General features: G+C 35.9%; 1 protein-coding gene across 2 annotated transcripts in view; it reads right to left on the reverse strand.

The window, feature by feature from the left end:
• Positions 1-17,531, reverse strand: part of PRKN (parkin RBR E3 ubiquitin protein ligase) — a 1,884,374-nt gene that overhangs the window by 1,184,094 nt on the left and 682,749 nt on the right. For both annotated transcript variants that reach the window (XM_072637710.1, XM_072637711.1), the window contains one exon: positions 13,979-14,097. In XM_072637710.1, the coding sequence (XP_072493811.1) occupies positions 13,979-14,097 (119 nt within the window). The remainder of the gene's footprint in view (positions 1-13,978; positions 14,098-17,531) is intronic.

The raw sequence follows: 17,531 nt of genomic DNA on the forward strand, positions 1-17,531 counted from the left end.
TCTTTTTGTCTTAAAAATATTATTTGTCATATAAGCTGTCTCTCCAGGAGGAGTTAAAGAGGGATATAGTATGAAAATATGGTGATGGAGCAAATGAAGTGTACTAATAAAAACTTATTTTAAAAATATGAATAGTTACTATTTATAAACACATGCCCAGCATCTAAATAAACTTTAAATGTAAATTTCCCATTCATCAGATATCACCCAGATATGACTTGCGGACCTTCAGTTGTTCCATATCCTGTCCAAAACATGAAATAAAATTAACCTTGTGTGTTTATATGGTGATGATGCTGGCTTCAAATGAAGACCAGATCTGATCATTTTAATTGTAGCTCATTTCTTATGCCTTCAACACACAGAAGGTGAGCAGATGCTTTATTAGGTAGGCTAGCTAAATTAATATCAAATCCCCCTATGTTCAATTGAAGGCTGAGGAAACCTAAAAAAAATATCAAGGGCATTATGGCATTCAAGAAAAAAAATGCACTCCTTAAAAAATGTCTGATAGCCTTCTGCTGGACTCTAAATTTGAAAGATTTAACAACTGGGGCTAGAGATATAGCTGTGGAAGAGAGGAGATAACCGACCTACATAGGGTCAAAACCTTAACTGTGTTCTCATAACAATGTCTTCTAATAAGCTTATTCTCTCCGTCTCTCTGTCTCTGTGTCTCTCTGTCATATACACACATACACACACACACACACACACACACACAATTTTTTAAAGCCACCAAAATAGGCTGTTACTGTGAACTCTGCCTGTAGTTTTCCTGTCAAAACCAGCCCTTTTCATTTTATCACCTTCCTTTCAAAAGGACAAACCTATATACACCCAGATACTCTTTCCTTTTGCCTGATAGCCTGGAATATTGGTCAGAATATGATAGCAGAATCTGAAGATCTGGATTAGAATTATGCTAAAGACACCTAAAGTTTGACTTTAGGTATGTCATTTAATCTCTAAGAGTCTCATTTTGCTCATTTATAAAAAGGAAGAACATAGTATTTATAGTAACCATCTCACAGATTAATTGTGAGGAAAATACTTTCAAATATTAAAATAGTGTGTATGTGTGTGTGTTTGTGTGTGTGTGTGTGTGTGTGTGTGTGTGTGTGTGTATATGAGAGAGAGAGAGACAAAGACAGAAGAAGAGAGACAGACAGACAGACAGAGAGAGCATAAGCACTCATGGTAGTTGCTTGTGGTGGGCTTTTTTTTTATTATACCAATTTGGGATATGGAGATTCTTTTTCACAGTAAGACCCCACGTAGAGGTTCTATTTCCTCCCTTAGCTCCCATAGGAAAATCACTGTGGTCCAGTTTGTGTAGGCAGGGTATCACTGAGCAGTTGCAATAAGAAGTAAAATCAAGATTCCTAGACTTAATTCTCAGTTTGGCTCCTGTCTCACTGTGTGACCTGAGTAAAGTCAATTAACCTCTCCATTTCCCATCCGGCTTAATGATGCATTTTTCAAAGTAGTTTGATATTCCCAGATGGAAGACACCATGCATGCATAAGTACAAATACTTTTTGTAAAATAGCTCCTTCCTGTAACTCTGAAAACACATCTAGGTCCAAATCGACATCCACTTTCCTAATCCAGCCTTTGTTTTTTAAAGCAAAGGCATCCCTGCTAATGTATTCATTTTTTTAAAGATAAAGTGTCTGCTATGGAATAGGATAAGATTATTTAAATTCTTTTTCATTTGTCCCCAATTAGATTGTTGAAGCCTTTACTTTACATGCAAAGAAAAACTGAATTAACCTATTGCACCAAACTAATTCTTCATACAAATAAGACCTTAATAAGTCTTCTTCAAGGTCAAATAGATACACATATCAGTTACATTCACATAATGTCTCATTGCTCGGTAGTGACATGTAGGAATAACTGGCATTTTATAATGAGTATTGTTTCATTCATTCATTGTTAATTTAATACCTAAAACAGACTCAGTGTAGCATATATGCCACAGAAATGAATTTCAATATTAAACCCTTGAGTATAAGAAAATAATAGTTCTTAATTTTGAAATGACATACACTCATTCACATAGCAACTTATATATTTCTTGTCTGCGGTCACACAACTATAAAACATGAGAAGTGCAAGTGAACACAGGTCTTTTCCTAAATCGAAATCTAGTGCTCTTGAAATGACTTTACCAATCCTGACAATAATCTAACTAGAATATAAAGTTCTAGAAAACAGCTATAACCACCAGTTTTGGCCACATTGGTTTTTGTTGGCATCTCTTCCCATTCAATTTAGTTTTGTTGCCTATTTCTCCCTGACTCTTCCCAATATAAAGTACAAGAAGCACCTCAAAAGCCTACATGAAGACAGAACTGAAGCTCATTTTCATGTTCAGTCTCTGACCCCTTGGCATGTCTTGATCATTTCAGGACTGCCTTTCAAGTTCCTCTATCCCTAAATAAATATACCAAAACCAGGGAGATACTGTACACAATGTCTACTCTTCATTTGATACCAGGGACATACTATTGTACATTGCAACATATTCCAACTTGGAAAGCTGAAAGTTCTATTGTACTCTTTTCTGGTCAGGTTACATTTGAAATACAAATGCTTTTAGGGAGAAATACATTTTAGGGAGAACTTTGACAGGATGGAATGCACCCAGAAGATGACAAGCCTGATGGTGATGTAATAAGAGGGCATGGCATAAGAGAACAGTGAAAAAGAACTAGATATGTTTAGATTTGAGAAGATTTAAAGAAATAGCTGATGTTAGGTATTTGTAAAGCTATTATTCGGAAGAGAGTTTAGACTCCTGCCTGATCCCTGAGGGTAGAACAAAGAACATTTGATCAAAATTGTGGAGAGACACTTCAGCTTAAAGCCTTCCAAAAAGTAAAATGAGTTTCATAAAGAGGCTGTATATTCCTCCTCCCTGAAGGTTTTCAAAACTACATTGGAAGACCACTTGTTGATGAATACATAGAGCAGATGCAAGCATAAGTATGAATTGGAATAGATGAACTTCAAGACCCCTCCAGTTCTGAGATTCTGTGATTTTGTGACACAAAGCAATCCCCCTGGCTAACACATCAGCCAGTAAAAGGAAGAGCATGCTCAGGCCAATTAAAAGGGAAATAATTGTGAGATAATTAAGGCACTTGGCCTTCTAGCATACTGGTTACTCAAGTACTCAAACACCAAACTTTTGAGTAATTGCTGTGAAGCAAACCCTTAAGTCAAGATAAAAATTGGCTACTGCCTTCCAAGAGACCTGTGATAAAAAATGCTATCTAGGGCTCCAGAGAAATGAATTCTAAATGAAGACTGAAGGATACTTTTTTCACTTTATTAATTTTTCTTGTTATTTTTTTGACAATCTGGTCAATATAGAAATATGTTTTGCATGACTTCATGTGTATAACTAATATCAAATTTCTTTCCTTCTCAGTGGGCATGAGAGGGGTTTGCTAGATGAAGAGAATTCAGAACTCAGAATTTTTAAAAATTAATGTTGAAATACACACACATTAATGACTACTATCATGAAAGGGAGTACTGGTGATCATTGCAGAGATCATTTTAGTACAAGGCAGCTCCCAGGTGGATGAAAACAATAACAGATCATTTTAATTGCAGCTCCTATCTTATGCCTTCAGGAGGTGTGCAGAAGGTTTAACTGACAGGCTAGCAAAATTAACATCAAATCCCCTGATGTTCAAGAATACAGGTAGTTTCACTACCACTTCATGTCACTGGTATTGTTGATCAGAAGGTAGATGCTCTCTGAGAAACCAGACCTGATCTTCCATATTAGTTTTTATTTTCTCAAAGAATGAATTTTACCTTGGGCATTTTGCTACTCACCATCTGGAAATGCTAGTGCAGAGTTGGGTAAAATATCATTGATGTGGTCACAATTATAACTATGAGATATTTTTTTTTGGCTCCATGCCTACACTGAATGCAGGTGGAATGAATGAATAAATGAATGAATGAAGTGAATGAATGAAAGGAGTTCTTAGTCTTAGAATAGCAGTTCTGATGTTTCAGAAGATTCAAAATTATGGACAGCTCCTGTTCCAGTCACCATTCTTACAGAAGCTTAGAGCTCATCTATCACTGAGCTTATACTATAAGAGGAAGTAGGTAGATGGAATGGAGTCAAGATAATTAGGCAGAACGGAGATAATAGTAACACCTACCTCTCGGTGTGTTATGAGGATTAAAATGGAGAGAATTTGTGAAATACTTTGTAGACCTTAAAGTGCTACATAAATGAAAGCTAGCTATCTAACTAGCAACTGCAGCAGCAACAGCAATAGAAATGTAAGAGTTGAGAGACAAGGCATTTTATGTTGCTTTAAAAGATTGAGCTTTAATTTTCACCAAATTAGTTTTTGAACACCATGAGAATGAACATGGTACTCTCTCTAGGTTTTAATATTTCATTTGAGTGAAAATGATTTTGTGGACAGGATAAGTCACAGAAACATGTCAAAGACAGGAGAACTAGTGTCAATGTTCCTGAAGAATGGAACATAAAGAAATAGGTGGGTAGAGCTTAGGGGGAAGTATCCTGAGGAAAGATCCTGACACCTCTAGGGATTAGTAGCCACAGGTGTACACTTGGAGATGGGAGATACTTTTAGAGTAAATGGTGGAGACTCTGCAACAATGAGCTGCTGGTGACAAAATTAGCCATTCTGTCAGATGAGCAAACTGATTTGAACAGGAGAAAGGGGAAATGGAAGGGAATAGAAAGGAAAAAAAAGGAAAAGAAAAGACCAGAAGAAAAAGGAGACAGGAAAGGGGAAGGCTAAAGTGAGCGAGTGTAGAATGTAGACTTTCTTACCATCAGGCTTGTGGGAGCTTCTTCCTAGAGCATCTAGGATTCTTATTGCCCAAAAGAGTATAAGAAAGCTATGGAATAGTTTCTTGTTTGAAATATAGATGTGGCTATAGTGCCCTGGGAATCCAGAGGTCCTCTAACCTCATGTGAGATTATCTATATCTCTCCATGGGTTTAGCCAAATCAATCCCATAACCAAGAAGTATATTTGTTCCTTTGGAGGGCAACCAGGGGTAGACACAAGCATCTGAGACAAAAGTCTTTTTCCCTGTTTGACACTGATGCATGTGTATGTGTATGTGTGTATATCAACTGATGCATGCATATCACAACCTTCTATTAGTTTATTTAATATATTCACATAAGACCCCAATTCAGAAGTATGAAGAGCTGCCAAATGGTAAAACATTATCGGAAGAGCAGAAATTTTCCTTAGAAATTCCTGAGACATCTAACTACCCAATCTACTGCATAAGGCAGAAAAATACATAAATTTAGGAAATATAAATTATTAAAGCAGAATGGTGAGTTTAGCAATACCTAAGCAACTAATTGTCCTGATCTTTAAAAGATTAAATTTTATCACATAGACGTGAGACTAAGTTTTGTTATTAAAAGAATTAAGCTGACTTTCCTGACCAACAATTAATCTGCAACAAATATTAAGTTTTGGGAACGATTATATATTTAAGCTATATTTCTTACCATAGTTCACCCATAAATTGCTCCCAATCTATAAGCCCATTTCAAATAAAATCCATCATGCTAGGCACTTTACATCTTTTTCTATTTATTGCCTCATTTCTCATCAGAAACCTTTTAGCTTTAATATTATTCCCTGGCACAGTATCTCATTAGAGTGGCAAAGATAAAGTTCTTTTTTGAGATAAAGTAATTAGAGTGATTGTGAGTAAAAATCAGCCAAACTTCTGGGAGGCAATAATTCTCTCGTTTCTGCTTCTACTAAAGTCTAACAATCTAAGCAAAGGCAAAAAATGTTGAATAAGGGCAGTCTTGGTTTAGATGAGACAGCACCTTGGGATTAGCAGTTTTCCCCCTTTGTGAGAAAAATGGGCTTTGTTTTTCATGTGAAATCTTATGTACTGTGGAAAAAAAGGTTATGAGATGAACTAATTTGTCATAGTGGTATAAAAGAAAGAGCACTGGCTAGAAAACTTAGGTTCTAGTCAGTCCTATTTCTGTGTAAGGCAACTGAGAGACGCAGTTTTCATATCTGTACAACATGTAACTTTTTATTGGTGAAGCTCCCTCTACAAGGGGGTTCCGTATATGTATTATGATTATGCAAGAATCTTTGATAGATATGATCACAGTAATAATTGTACACAAGGGGAAGAAAACAAGTATTTATTAAGTACCTACTTTGTGTCAAATGCTGTGGTAAGTACCTTACAAATATCTCATTTGATCCTCACAACAACCCTGAGGCATACGTGCTGTTATTATCTACATCTGAGGAAACAGAGGTAGATAAAGGTTAAATGACTTGTCTGGGGTCACACAGCTGAGGCCATTGTGGAACTCAGCTCTTCCTGACTCTAGACCTAGCACTCTATCCTCTATACCACCTGCCATATTAGCCACCTAATAAGGATCTTATTAGCAATGTAGAATAAAGCATAAAAAAGACACGTGTACACCAAAAGGTATTGGACACCATGAGCGCCCTTACTACAGGAAGAGGTCCAGTATCCATCAATAGAGCAGGCTTCTAATTAATCAAGTTTGTGAATGACATTGCGTTAACTGTGTTAAACTATCACAGGTCCTCTTAAGTGAGATCCATGAACACATAAGAGATTAGGCATATAATCAGGGCAGGAAAAAAATAACAACATGAATCGAGAAGCGCTTTCATCTAGATGGTGAATGACATATAGATGAATGAACAACAGTATGAGTTAGTATGTCAGTCCATCTATTTTGAATGAGCAGTAGGGATGGGCAGTGAACTGAACATGGAATTAAAGAGGAAGAAGACAGCAGGCTGAATTTAATAGTCTCCCAAAGGATTCCAAGCTGCTCCCAAGCATAAAAACCCATCTTTTTAATAAGAGTATTCTCCAAGTGACGTTATAAGGTTGTAAAACAGAGACTACTATCTCCAAAGAATTTTATAGTACATTGGTAATGAGAGAATGTTAAAAGACCTAGAAAAAAGCTCCCCAATATATGAAGATATGCTAAATCTTGTATGGAGGATTTATAAAAGGATAAGGCTAGCACTATGCAGAAAGAGAAAGAAAGAGTGAGTTGCAAATTTCATTGGTCAAGGTAGCACCCTCTTTAAAGAGGTCACAAATTCACTGAACTATGGAAGTAAACAATACCCATTTCATGAAGTTGCTAGGCAGATCAAATGAGATAATGTGCATGTAAGAGGGTATCCCTTTTGGATATAGACAATTTTGATGGCAGAAAGAGGTAGAAAGAAGGATACTTGTAAGAAAGTAGTGAAAAAGCAGTCTCTCAAAGAAATGGCATTTTATTCACAAATAGAATCCAAGCCTAGTTTCCCAGAATCTGATTTGCATATGAACAGCTTGAGGAAGTAGAAGACAACAGGTAGAAAACAATTCCTAGAACTGTTTGGTGGCCATGGAACAAATGTATGAGTGGCCTGAGTGGAGCAGCTAGTGGAGAAGCAGCTCAAACTGTCAGTGAATTGTTGGATGTACATTTCCTAAAGGAGGCAAAGGATATGGAAGCCCCCAGTACAGTTATATGAGGTGCCACTGGGACATGATTCCTTGGAATAGTGGGAAGTGATTAATAATAAACAGATTTGGGAAACCCAGTCCTAAAAGAAGCTACTGTTATTCAGACATAAAAGCATAAAGAAAATACTTTCTGCCACTATTCGCGAGCCATGTGTTTCTATTCTGGTTTTCCAAACTGATCAGCTCCACCAAGTCAACATTCCTCCCTTACCCAGCCTCCCTGTCTGACCCTGCATTGGTAGAGTAGCTCATTAAACTTTCATATACTACACTGAATTAATTTTGTCATAAATAAGTTCTCTGAAGGTAGGAACTACATCTTATTAAGTTCTGTGTCCTTCTACAGTACCTACCACAATGAACTGACACTGAACATTGATAGAATGAATGAATAATGAATGGAAGACCAGCTGTTGAGAGCATTAGGACGGACTATGGCTGTTAACAAAACAGAGCTATGTTTATAAAGAAATTAAAATCCCCTTCTCCTTGACCTCAATTAGCATCATGCTCTAACAAGGCTAAGCTGCCTATATGAACACGGGAAATAATTCAAACAACCGAGTAAGCTGAAGATAAATCAGCCACGAGAGATGTTTTAAAAACTTTGGACTAAGGGACCTATCTAATCACTCTAATATATTCCTTACTTATAACATTTTCTGAAGCAAGTAAATGTATCACACATTCCCATCCCCACACATTCCTCTTACTTCAAGATGAATACTTACTCCAAGTAGAAATATGTTGGCTGAAATTCTCATACTGTTAAGCAAGAAACAGGGAAACAGAGGATTTATAAACCTTACAATGTTTCCATGATTTACGTAAATCTTTTTTGTTGACTTAACTTAGCGGATGCCACTATCTTTCCAAAAATACAATTCTTTTCCCTATTTTATTGAAAGTTTATACTGAGGGGAAAAAACTACTAAAGAAATTTGTAAAAATGAACAATACTGCTCCCTACCCCAAACATTACTATTTCTCCCTCTCTCCTAATATCTGAATAAGGCAAAACAAAATGAGTCAAAATGAGGAAAGTAGTATTCATACATTCTCAGAGTTCCTTATTGTAAACATAGAATTTATAGCTAGAAGGAATCTCAGAATCTACTCCAGTTCTTTATTTTACAGATACGGAGATTAAGAGCACCAAAAACAAAAATGATTTGTTCAAGGTGATATCAATAATAAATAAAAGAGGCATGATTTGAACTCTTGTACAAATACAGCCCTTTTCCCACAATGCCATAATGCCTACTTTCACATATGAAGAAACTACAGTATAATGCTATAATGTTTAAGGTCACCATAAAGGAAGGTATAGTGGTTTGTTTATTTTTTCCCTGTACTACAAAGGTCAAAATTTCCTTTACAACAACATTAAAATATTCACTGCAATTTTAAATGTGTTCATTCACATGATATCCATAATGCAGCATCCATATATAATCTTATTAGTTTTATATAATATAAATATACATACATTTATTACATTATTATCATCTTTGTTGGAGAGAAGGGGGAGATGTACTTTTGTATATCTGATGTCTTTTGGATTACATATTTTAGAAGTCTGTGTGGGAACTCTGCTATTTACCACTTTGCATTACCTAGCACATATTTTGCTCAGAAAAGCACAATTTCAGAATACTGAATTATAAAGAGAAGACAGAATTTCACTTGGTTGCTCTGGATGAGGTCCAAGTTGCATCAGTCTATCAGTAGTTTCAATTCAGTTGTGGAACAAAGTGACTAACGAGTCATCCAACAGTTTAAAAAAAAAAGATTTATTTAGTGATAGTAGGAGAATAATATTGGACATGGAAAAGGCTGGAAGATAGATACCTCAAGCTGATTCAGTTAAACAAAGCACCATTTTCTATGTCGACCATCTATCTATACCAGCCAAACTTGTGAGAGGACCTCTAGCTTACTTGAGTTTCTGACAGCTGCAATGTACACAAGTGATGAGGATGATATCAACAGAGTGATCTTATTCTTCTGAGCCAAATAAGTTTTGAGAAATGCCTCAATATTTTTTAAGGAACACTAGCTTTGCCTGCATGAGGAACAGGTTAAAATATTGCTCCATCCACTAGTGAAATGTGAAGTAGAGGGAGGACAGTTTAAAAAATATGGGTAAGTCATCAAGTCAATAAACATTGAGGTTGTACTATGTATCAGGCTTTGCGCTAAGCTGAGATACAAAAAAAGGTAAGAATACTGTCTCCATCACAGGAATTCATATCTTAATGAGGGAGACAACATGCAGATAATTATGTACATTCAAGATGTTTGCAGGGAAATTGGTGGCAGTACCAGAAGTAAGGAGCTATTGTTAATGTGACCAGGAAAGGTATCTTTTTAGAAAGCAAATTTGAGTTGAGGGGTTTTTTTTATGCTAACATCCATTTTTATTCTGTGCACAAGTAATTGAACACCTTATAACTGTGAACTAGTTTGCCATTACAATGTGAATTTTTTTGTTTTTTTCTTTTCTTATTTTTTCCCAATTTATTTATTTTTAATTTTTAACATTCATTTCCACAAGATTTTGAGTTTCAAATTTTCTCCTTATCTCTCCCCTCCTGCAGCCCAAAACACCATGCATTCTAATTACCCTTTCCCCCAATCTACCCTCCTTTCTATCACACCTCTCCCTTCCTTTATCCCTATTTTCTCTCTTTTCTTGCAGGGCAAGATAGATTTCTATACCCCATTACCTGTATTTCTTATTTCCCAGTTGCATGCAGCAACAATTCTCAACATTCGTTCCTAAAACTTAGAGTTCCAACTTCTTTCTCTTCCTCCCTCCCCACCCATCCCCACTGAGAAGGCAAGCAATTTAATATAGGCTACATATGTGTAGTTTTGTTAAAGACTTCCATAATAGCCATGTTGTGAAAGACTAACTATATTTTCCTACATCCTATTCGCCCTCTCATTTATTCTATTCTCTCTTTTGACCTTATCCCTCCCCAAAAGTGTTTACTTCTAATTATCTTCTCCTCTCATATGCCCTTGCTTCTATCATCCTCTATACCCCACTTATCCTCTTCTCGCCTACTTTCCTGTAGTGTAAGATAGATTTTCATACCAAATTGAGTGTGTATGTTATTCCTGCCTAAATCAAATGTAATGAGAGTAAGCTTCATTTTTTCCCTCTCACCTCCCCATTTTCCCCTCCTTTGAAAAAACTTTTTCTTGCCTTTTTATGAGAGATAATTTGGCCCATTTCACTTCTCCTTTCTCTTCCCAATATGTTCCTCTCTCACCCCTTAATTTTATTCTTTTAGATATCATCCTTTTCTATTCAACTCACTCTGTGCCCTCTGTCTATGTGTGTGTGTGTGTGTGTGTGTGTGTGTGTGTGTGTGTCTGTATAATCCTCTCAACTACCCAAATAATGAGAAAAGTTTCAAGAGATACAAATATTATCTTTCCATGTAGGAATGTAAACAGTTCAACTTTAGTAAGTCCCTTATGATTTTTCTTTCTTGCTTCCCTTTTCATGCTTCTCTTAATTCTTGTGTTTGAAAGTCAAATTTTCTATTCAGTTCTGGTCTTTTCATCAAGAATGTTTGGAAGTCCTCTATTTCATTGAATGATCATTTGTTCCCTTGAAATATTATACTTAGCTTTGCTGGGTAGGTGATTCTTGGTTTTAATCCTAGTTCCTTTGACTTTTGGAATATCATATTCCAAGGTCTTTGATCCCTTAACGAAGAAGCTGCCACATCCTGTGTTATCCTGATTGTATTTCCACAATACTCAAATTATTTCTTTCTGGCTGCTTACAATATTTTCTCCTTGACATGAGAACTCTGGAATTTGGCTACAATATTCCTAGGAGTTTTTCTTTTCGGATGTCTTTCAGGAGGTGATCAATGAATTCTTTCAATATTTATTTTACTCTCTGCTTCCAGAATATCAGGGCAGTTTTCCTTCATAATTTCATGAAAGATGATGTCTAGGCTCTTTTTTTGATCATAGCTTTCAGGTAGTCCTGTAATTATTAAATTGTCTCTCCTGGATCTATTTTCCAGGTCAGTTGTTTTTCCAATGAGATATTTCATACTGTCTTCTACATTTTCATTCCTTAGGGTTTTGAGTTTGTTTGTTTGTTTTTTTTTTTTTTTGTAATTTCTTGGTTTCTCATAAAGTCATTAGTTTCCATCTGGTCTAGTCTAATTTTTAAAGACCTATTTTCTTCAGTGAACTTTTGAACTTCCTTTTCCATTTGGTTAATTCTGCTTTTAAAAGCATTCTTCTCCTCATTGGTTTTTTGGGTCTCTTTTGCCATTTGAGTTAGTCTATTTTTAAAGATGCTAATTTCTTCAGCATTTTTTGGGGTCTCCTTTAGCAAGCTGTTGACTCACTTTTCAGGATTTTCTTGCATTGCTCTCATTTCTCTTCCTAATTTTTCCTCCACCTCTCTTACCTGATTTTCAAAATCCTTTTTGAGCTCTTCTATGGCCTGACACCATTGCATATTGATTTTGGAGGACTTGGATGCAGAAGTCTTGACTTTTAGGTCTTCCTCTGATAGTAGGCATTGTTCTTGCTCATCCAAAAAGATGGAAGAAAATACTTGCTCACCAAGAAAGTAACCTTCTATTGTCTTACTCTTTTTTCCCTTTTTTGTGCATTTTCCCAACCAGTTACTTGACTTTTGAGGAGGGTATACTCTGGACACCTGTAAGTTCTCACTTCCTCCAAGGTGGCACAATAAAGGGAGAGTTTATTCCTCTCCTGACCTGCACTCTGGTCTGGGAGCAACTACAAGCACTCTTTTCTGCCCAGAATCTGCAAGTAGAATTCCCTGTTCAGAGCCTCCACTAGCTCCACCATGTCAGCACTCTTCTTTACTCCAGGGCTGCCACTCAGGGCTGAGATCCAGGTCAGATGCTTTAATTCCCCCAGGGTCTTTAGGCCAGGGTTTCAACCACAGAAGCTGCTGCAGCTGTGGTCACTGCTGCCTGGGGCCAGGGCTAGACTGCTGGGTTCTCTTCTCACCCAGGTGAAAGAGCTTTCTCACTGACCTTTGAAACTGTCTTTGGCATTGAGTTGAGTCTTGAAAAAATCCAGGCAAGTCAAGAAACAGAGGTTAGGATGAAGAACATTCTAGGTTTGCCAGACGGGTAATGAAAAAGCAGTCATGAAAAAATGGCAACCATGATAGTTCAGGACAGAGTCTGTATAGTTCAGTAAAGAGTACACATGATTTTCTGGAAACCATAGTCCAAGAAGAACATAGGGTAAGTGATGCAGAAATACTTTTCTCTCTCTCTCTCTTCCTCTCTCTCTCCCCCTCACATATACATATACATATATGCACACAAAACATATATACACATGTATGTACATATATGCATATGTGTAGATACATATATACACATACATATGTATATATGTATATACATATTATCAGATAGTAATATCAATAACTGGCACTTTGCCATTTTGTATGCAACAATGATATTCAACATAAATTTCTCTGTCATAGTTAACTATTGCATAAACATTATTGATTTCCTTTTAGCCCATTAGAGTATTTTAAAATGATATTTTAAATACGAGAAAAAACCCACAATTAAATAAAACCTATCACCAAAAGCCAATGAAATTCATAGAGCATTTAATAATTATTGTACAGTGGGCCTAGAGTCAGAAAAACCTGAGTTCTAATTCAGCCTCAAACACTTACTAGCTCTGTGACCATGGAAAATTCATTTAACTTCTGTTTACTTCTTTAATTATAAAGTAGGGATAATAATAGCTGTTGTTAGGATCAAATTAGATAATACTGGTGAAGTACTTTGCAATCCTTCCAGTGTTATATAAATGCCAGCTATAATAAAAATAGTGATAATTATTGTCATCTTCTTTATTTTTCTACTAAAATTACTATCTATAGACCTTCACTGTCCTATACCTAGTCTAGCCTTTGGGGTAACCTAACTAGTCATCTTTCTCACTTAGTCTCCCATGTTATCACACTCAGGATCTTAATTAGATTTTCCAAATAGGCAATGTTTTTCCTGGAAAGAAATATATTCTTCTGCAAACTGTCATATATCCAATTCATTATTCATAAACATTTAAGTAGGAAAAATAACACTTACATGTGTATTTGATATCATTGAGTTGAGCAGAATGAAAAAGAGGTATTTAATTGTACCTCTTATAGTTTTAAATAAGTTACTTCCAAAAGGTAATACTGCCTATTTTAACTAACACTTTAAGGAGAGATGAATATAATCAAAAGACACTGGCTGTCATTGACCTATGCTAAAATGATAAAACAAACAAACCACAAAGGAAACTCTGTGGGAAAATGTATTAGTCTTCTCCAGACAGCATCCTTTTGGACACTGCCTTTCCTTACCTGGTCCAAGGTCAGTGTTGCCTGTTTACAGGTGCTGCAACGTACTCTGAGTTTTCCTGGTTGAACATCTTGACAGGCTTCTTTGCAGAAAACATAGAAGCTGTTATAAGTAGGTTTACCTGTTGGGAAGAAATCAGAGAAAACACCCAATCCATATGGAATTCAAATTAAGATGACAGTGCTTCTTTAGAAAGTTTGATAAAGGCAAGTTACAAAGTTAACTCCTCAGGTATGATTGGAAACATACTTTACATAGGTATCCCAATAAGGAAATAGCAATTTAATATAGAAAATCAAGTTTTATGCATAAAAGGATAAAACTTATTTCTCTTTTTTGACAGCATACATAATACTTACCCGGTAAAACTAGTAATATGCAAAACTAGTAAACTGTAAAGCTAGTCATAACTGGTCACATACATTTCAAGAAACTGGAAGTAAAAATACATTGCCTCTTACTAATGGTTTAGAATAGGCTGGGAAATTCTGAGACTGTAGGTTAAACATTTCACAATTCTTGATTTCTCTTTCATGGCCCTGTTCTCAGTACGGACTGGTCCATACATTTCCTCCTAAAATCTGATCTTTAGCAAAGAGTAAATCCTATTTCTTGGAGTACAAATAGTAATTACATAATGCAGCTTTCCCTGAAGACTTTCTAGCTTCATGACCACTGACCTCAGCATAAAGAGATACAAGACGTACTAGCAGAAGTGGTTAATAAAATGAATAAACAATGTACATTTCTAAAGCACTCTGTAGACAAAACTCTCCCCACAAAACTATATTTATCTCTAGAATAGAAATTAAAGAAAGAAACAGAAATATATAAACATGCCAAGTCATTTCTACCTTAGATAATATAGCAGAGAGCAGGGAGAGTGGAGAATCATATTTTTAATGACAAAGGAATTATCCAGATAGGGTGGAACCCTTTTTTATGTCTCTTTTTTGATGGACTTGACTTTGTCTACTACTACATGTAATATGCTTTCTTGATGCAAAAAATGTAGCCCTTTGGGAACTTAGGATGCTAAGATCATAGGATTTTAGAGTTACTTAAGAAAGAGAATAGAATAAAATTATATGTATATATATACATATATATACACATGCATATACATACATCCTTGTACATATACATATAAATATATAGAATGTGGTAGGAACAATATTCTGAGGCCATTATCAGTAAGGCTACTTTTTCTTTAAAAGAAATAAAAACTGTCCTTGAAATAGAATTCAGAGGATTATGACTCTGACAGAGTCATCTGACAGAGCTTCCAATGACCTAACTACAAAGGCCACTGCAGGAAGAGTGAGCAGCTCCTTCCCTAACTGTCTCACCAGTCAGGGAAGATGTGAACAACCAAGTCAATCCTGTGTCCTCACTAAATACCCTTACCTGTTAAGTAAACTTTTGTTTACTTTTGTTAACTGTTGGATGGTCTATATTTATTTCATTTCTAACCCTGAATTTATCTGAAGCAGGCCCAGCCCATAACATCTCTTCCTACCTCAAACTCAAAGAAAGAAACATAAAAAAGAAAGAAAAAACATCCTGTTTTCAGCACTACTGTATACTTTAAGGATCTGAACATGTAATACATTCAAGTTTGCTTGTTTCAAATTGTGGCATGGATCAACAGGTTTCTTAGTTACATGGAAGATATTTTCTCTAGCTTGATGCATACCTCCATAAGTCAAGCCAACAAGCAAAGAGAAAATGCCATCCATTCATGTTGTAGAAATTTTAGCATCATTCCTCTTTGCAATTTTCCAAAGACAGAATCTGCATCAGCCAAGATTTCGTCAGGTCAGACAAATGGCAACGTTTTTAATGAGGATGCTTCTATGAGACTGAAATGGAGAGGAGGAGTCCTGGCTATTAAAGCACCAACAGATACAGCAAATTGTACTATATTCATAACCTTCTGCAAAGGTTAAGCAGGAAAAAAGGAAAAAAAAGGAAATTCTTTCAAAAGAAGACTGACTGGCTCCAAGACTCTAACATTACTGAAAGAACCTTTTTACATCATTTTACAATATTAAAAGAAGCATCTCTGAAATTTCAGGGATCCAAATGGCACTTTACTCTGCCAGAGGGATGTAGCAATATCTGCAATATTGTTTCTGCTAATGATATACCTAGGCAAGATGGGAAAGGCTGGGAAATTCTTGCATTTCAATGGATAATAACCTCCTACTAAAGTCCTTGAGGAAGTTGTTCAGGAATTACCAAGTGCCAATGTATGTGCCCTGGAAGCATGCAAAATGACATACAATCTATTATAGATTGCTTTCCAGAGTGGCTGCCAAGTTGGAGATTAATAGTCAGTCTGCAAAAGATCAAGGTCAGACCATTACTGGCTACTGCAAATTTCAAACTGTTAGCTTGAAATAGCTAGTCACATGAACTTGATCATGAAAGGGAGTTGGGCAAAGATGCATTGAAAAATACTCTTAGGCTTCTCATTTTCAGTACTGTACCTTTTCGTTACTGGTTGAGGGCATGAGTAAAGAACAGCAAACATATATCTCCTATGAGAGGGTATAGTGGCTTATCAGATTTCTTAGGATCTCAGAGTTCTTTCAGGCATACCTAACGTTATGCCTCTCTGTCAGAAGCTATGTATGAAATGCCAAAACTTACACTATGAAGCAGTTAAGTGCTCAGTTCAGCACACTATGTGAATTTTGTCAATATTTTAAACAGTTATCCCTTCCATACCACAACTTTCCCCACCATGGTTTCGATATATCATAGGTCAGCATAAGAAATTAAATAGGAATGTTTTAGGAATTTTGTGGAAACTGCAGATGGCAGGTAAAGGGCTGCAGATGACACCCAAAAAGTTTAGAAACTCAAAAATGCATAAAGTATATGTACAATATTGCATAATAATAACATATTTTATCTTTCAATACTGTAATTATTCAGGCTTCTTCTCTACTATAAAGAGAAGGCCAAAAATTTTATGTAGATTTTCCAGATCATGGGGGTGCTATGCTCCTACCCCCCAAGATGTGAATGGGATAACTGTACTTTCCTCCTCTTTGGTGTCCTTAAACTCTTCTATTTGTCTACTTCTCAATACTCAATATTAGCACATTTTTATTATATAAATGAACTACAAAGAGACAAGGTGTAAGAAATTCAATTAATCTCTTAATATAGTTGTCCTAACTAATGAATCACATAGCCTGGTAGGTTAGGTGATTAGAATTATTGTTTAAAGCTTGTTCCAAAACAGATTGAAATGATGACTCATATATACTAACACAATGAAAATGTCCCTGAAAAGTAGAGAAGAACGACATTTTGATGGATTGACTGAAATTTTCAATGTATTATCTGAGCATCATAAAGATATTTGTCTCAAAGGGGAAGAAAACATGAGTGAGAGGGAAAACCATATCACTAGGCAAAAGAAAACTGTGAGGAAAGACAAGCTAATGCACAGCACTCGACAGTACTGTTAGTGAAAGAAAAGGTTAATTCTGACAATTTCTCAACAAGTAAAAATACTCTACAGAAAAACAGTTAATATTT

This window comes from Notamacropus eugenii, chromosome 2 (assembly GCF_028372415.1).
Source record: "Notamacropus eugenii isolate mMacEug1 chromosome 2, mMacEug1.pri_v2, whole genome shotgun sequence".
Taxonomy (NCBI): Eukaryota; Metazoa; Chordata; class Mammalia; order Diprotodontia; family Macropodidae; genus Notamacropus; species Notamacropus eugenii.